The sequence below is a fragment of the Theobroma umbraticum genome, unplaced genomic scaffold (assembly GCF_002168275.2).
Source record: "Theobroma umbraticum cultivar Fairchild unplaced genomic scaffold, ASM216827v3 scaffold_69.0, whole genome shotgun sequence".
Classification (NCBI taxonomy): domain Eukaryota; kingdom Viridiplantae; phylum Streptophyta; class Magnoliopsida; order Malvales; family Malvaceae; genus Theobroma; species Theobroma umbraticum.
In genome coordinates, this window is record NW_018397293.1 from 264,862 (window position 1) to 269,673 (window position 4,812).

The following is a 4,812-nucleotide window of genomic DNA, read 5'->3' on the forward strand; positions in this document are numbered from 1 at the left end:
GGGTGGGAAGCAAAAATATAACACCCTTTGAAGCCTTAGAAATTTTCTCCATGAAGGAAATCTCTCTCTCTTGCATGCATGTGTGTGCTTGTCATATGCATTCCCCCTTTCTAGCACTTTCCTTTTTCCTCCACCACCTTAAATGTTCTCCACTTTCTCCATATTCTACTTTCTATGTATTCCTTTTTCCAGCCTTCTAATTAGACATTGATTTTAACATTCTTGCGAATTGATTGAGTTGTCTATCTGTATTTGCTATTTTCATTTTTTTTTTAATGTGTTTTACAAAGAATTTGTGCTATTATTGATCTTACTTGAAAAACTGATGCTACTGATATTAATTCTACAGCATCTTATTTGCTCAGTTTGTATGATTAGAGTTGATAGTAAATGGTTATAGGGATATGCGTGTTCTGATGGCATTTCCAACCTCAGTCATTAAACAAGATTTCTTTTATGAAAAATGAAATTCATATAAATTAACTATTATTCAACTTTATTTTGTAAGTTAAACAAAATTCTGATATACTGAAAATTCTGTTGACATCTGTTTGATTCTTTTTCATGAAGTTTTACTCTTGTATTTGGTTCATGTTATTTTTGCTTCCTAACCTTGGTTTTGGTTTTGGTTTTGGTTTTCTACTTTGCAGATCTCAGGGTAAGATGTGGATTAATACATTCTGGATTTAAAATCTTTTAGCTGGAATTTTGTTTGCATGTTCGATTGAAGGGGACATTATGATCTGGTGAAGTAAGAATGATCTGAAAGGAATTGTTTGTTGTGAAGCTTCTCTTGGCCTGTGCTTAACATATGGAGATTTATTTTGTATGTTTGTCTATAGTGGTGGTTTAGGTTTAATATTGTGCACTGACTTACATTTGATTTGGTAGATGAAACTTGGACTTGTGTCTTCTGACAAAGTTTCTTTCTATGTGATTGGGAGGCTGCGGTGGGATGTGTAGAGGCCTTTTTGCATTTCTGCGTTAATTACTGCAAGCTTTAATTTAGAAGGGACAAGGCTAAGGGATAATTAAACGGGCAGCATCAATATATGTGATTATTGCAATATGCCAAGTGCCGTATCTGAAATTTCTAAGATAAAGTTTATAATATATTTAGGATTTCATGAATGCTTAGAAGGAACCATGATGACTTGAAGATGATAGAAACTCAAAAGTATTTGAGCCTCATGAGAATAGGAAACAGTTTTGCAATAGTTATCTAAGTTTTGTCTTGTTTATAACATTTTAATCTAAGTGTGGTCTTGCCTATAACAAATGACCTATAATCTTGTTGGGAAGCATGTTGGGTTTGAAGCCCTTAGACTCTGAGGGTTTTGAGGTTTTTTTTTTTTTTTTGGCACAGACCATGGCAGGTCCTAAATGGCCAGAGAGGCTTTTACAGATTTTATCAGCTGATCAGGATTGTTTGATTAGATGTTTATTGACTCCTGTTGTTTACAGTGGTGAATTAAACAGTTATTAGAAGGTTTTGATTAACCATAATTATTTTGAAAAATGGAAGTTGATGGCCTGCCAATGATCTTTTTGTTTGAACTGGAGTTGATAATTTTGGTACTTTTTTTTTCTTTTTTAAATGAGGGATAATCTTCTATCTCCTTGTTGAAATTTTCTTTTCCAAACTGGGAAAATTAATGGGGTTGCCATGATATGGCTGGGCAAAGTCACAAAAGGAAAGGAATCTGTGAATGCGAGAGACTAACTGATTTGTAACAACTCTTAAATTTTTTCTTTTCCCTTGCCACTATTGAGTAGGTGGTTGTATGTTTGACTTGCCATTTTGACCAATTAGTGGGTCAGATGAGAGAATTAATTGTATTGATCACATCGTTTTAAGAAGTGAAAGATGAAGATGGTATTTCCCCATAAGCTTATTATTTCAAACTTTGAAGAAATTTCTCTTGTCAATGATGAATAGTTTCAGTTGATTGCTGTCTCTTCTGTTTCACACCTATTTTATGTGACTTGTTCAGCACAAATCTGAAGTGGATTGTTTGTGGTCATTGATGGAAAGGAAAGGTTTTATACCTTTCACAGGGGTTATAATATATCTTTTCATCATAATTTAATGTTTTTCTGATTCAGGTAAACCTGAAGTGTCTTGTGTTGTTTATAAAGTTGGTGAATGTATGGCAAGAGCTATTTAAGCTCTGGAAAGAATTTGAAGCCTCTCAAGCTGATAAAAATGGTGAAAGCTCTCAAATGGCCCTACTCTTGAAATTCGAATACCCGCTGAGCATGTTACTGCTACAAATCGCCAGGTCAGACCCAAGAGATGTTTTTTCTTTTTTCTCTCTTTTTGAAGCTTTTATTCTTTTGCTTGGTCAATTTGCTTGCTAATGCTGAAGACTTTTGTAATTACGATTTATTTTCACTCTTTTGATGCATTCTTTCATTAACTTCACTCTTCTTTTCCTTTGAGGTCTTATCATGAGGAGTTTTAATTGTTTTATATTTCAAAATGGATGAAGATTTTATGGACCTACTAATGTTTTACTTATCATTCTTTTTAAGTTAAATAAGTGCATTATGTGCAGGTTAGAGGTGGCCAGCTATGGGGGACTGATATTTACACAGATGACTCTGATCTTGTTGCTGGTATGTGTGGTTGGGAATATGAAGTCTGTAGGGCTTAGCCTTCCTTGGCCATGTAAATCATATTAGTGATGAACAAATTTTTTGTATTGATATTGGGATGTTGCTTTCTAGTTCTTATGCATGCTGGTTACTGCCGCCCTACTGCTTCACCACCTCCACCTGCTATCCAAGAGTTGCGTGCTACACCATCCGTGTGCTGCCTCCACAAGATTGTAAGTCCAAATTCAGCTGTATTCTACTTTCTCTACCATTCCAGTTACTGGAAAATATATGCCTCTGCAGCTCAGCTACATAAACAATAAACTGCTGCATGAGTAAAATAAAGCAGTATCGGAGCACTGCTTGGTGCATCGACCTGTTTGGATTTAAAACAAAGTAACCACTTATTCCGACAAATAAGCATTTAAATTGATTAAAAATTTAATAAAGTTTAATTCCGACGATTTGGGTTTCTAGAATCACAACCCAGATTTGAACTGCACTGAATGGTTTGACCACAGTTTGCCTGAGCCAAAGATTTGGTTTTTTGGTTTCTTCATATTTTTGTGATATTCTTTATTCACTGCTACTCTATTTATGCTATTTCCTATTGGAAAACTGTTTTATGCATCATTCTGACATTATAACATCAATGTTATTTTTAGGCTACACATCTAAACTTAGGAACAACGTTCCGTTCCCGTGCCTGGGGGCTGGAATCGGTTGTAGTTATCGAGTTGAACGGTGCTGCATTGTTAAGGTTACAAGTTTCTGATCTTTTTCCTTTGTATCAAATTAGTTTTCGTAAGTGCGTGAAATACCCATAATGTTTTTTGATTTGCTTTGTCTTGATTTAAAATTCAATAAATGACTATAATGTTGTTTGCTTCTTACTTATTGTGTTGCTTACTATATTATAATTCAGAAAGGAGGTGGAACCATTGATTTGGAGCCATGCCTTACACATTCATCAACCGTGGAGCCTACCCTTGCTCCAGTAGCTGTAGAAAGGACGATGACTACTAGGGCTGCAGCTTCAGTATTTCCCGCCTTCTTTGTTCATCTAATTTATGAAGTTAGAATTGTAGTTCTATGGTTTTTTTTTTTAATTTTTAATTTTTTCATTTATTAAATGGAGCTATTGTTATAAATTGTAGTTTTAATTACTCTGTGTAGCATGTCAAGCTCTTGCCTTACCAGAACTTTTATGGTATCTCACATTATTTGGCACTCCAGAGCTAGCAACTCATGGTCGCAATTGGGAAATAAGTTTATAGCTCTTAGAAAAATAATTATTTTGAATATCACAGTTTGAACTATATGCATCTCTGTATGTGTGTGTATACTTTTTCTAGGCAGTAATATATTGTTGTGCAGGAATGCATGCACCTGTATGGTAATAATAATTAAATTGTAGAAAAAATTGTGGCATAAGTTGGATATGTTGCCTTCTTAAGTTTGTGGTATCAATTTTATGGTATCTGCATAGTGTGTCTGGCAGCAGTTCATTAAGAGGGTTAAGGATTTAGAAAATGGTTGAGGAATGGAGAGTTTTTGTACTTCATGTTGGTGAAATCTTACTTTTTATTGTTGATGTAATTATCTCATGTGTTGTATTTCCATTTATGAAATACAAACAAGCTTACTTGATGCTTTTAAATTCTCAGAATGCCTTACGACAGCAAAGATTTGTACGAGAAGTTACAATACAATACAATCTATGCAATGAGCCTTGGTACCTTCAAGACTTACTTTTGATATCTTGTCTTGATTTTTGAGATTTGTATGATGCTTATACATATTTGGACGTGTTTAATACACAAATTCCTTGATATTTTGCAATTGAAGATTCAAATTTAAATTTAAGATTCTTCATTTTTCTAGAGTTGTTGACTAAGTGACTGATCCTTCCTGAATCCTTAGAGAGAATTGGAACATGTATCTCTTAATATGTCATTTTGTAATGAGTTAACTGATAAATTGTAAGATAGACAGCAGGTTCTGTTTGTGATCTGTTAAGTCTCTGATTTTAGCATAAGTTGCCTTTCTTGGTAGTGAATTAGGTTAGCTAGGTTGAAATCTACACCTAGCTTTAATTTTGTTTGATTGAAAGACTATTTGACATGGATGGAACTACAGTATGTTGAAGTAGGGTTTTCAAAAAGTTTTGACATATTGAAATTATTTTAATAACTTAAATTTTGTTTTCTATTT

At 33.9% G+C, this 4,812-nt stretch overlaps 1 protein-coding gene across 1 annotated transcript in view; it reads left to right on the forward strand.

Moving 5' to 3' along the window:
• LOC110428763 (zinc finger CCCH domain protein) overlaps nt 1–4,812 on the forward strand; it is an 11,880-nt gene that overhangs the window by 2,699 nt on the left and 4,369 nt on the right. Inside the window, 10 exon segments of the mRNA XM_021444677.2 lie at nt 651–658; nt 2,107–2,153; nt 2,155–2,218; nt 2,221–2,282; nt 2,559–2,619; nt 2,731–2,801; nt 2,804–2,831; nt 3,264–3,358; nt 3,524–3,637; nt 4,266–4,333. Coding sequence (XP_021300352.2) covers nt 651–658; nt 2,107–2,153; nt 2,155–2,218; nt 2,221–2,282; nt 2,559–2,619; nt 2,731–2,801; nt 2,804–2,831; nt 3,264–3,358; nt 3,524–3,637; nt 4,266–4,333 — 618 coding nt within the window.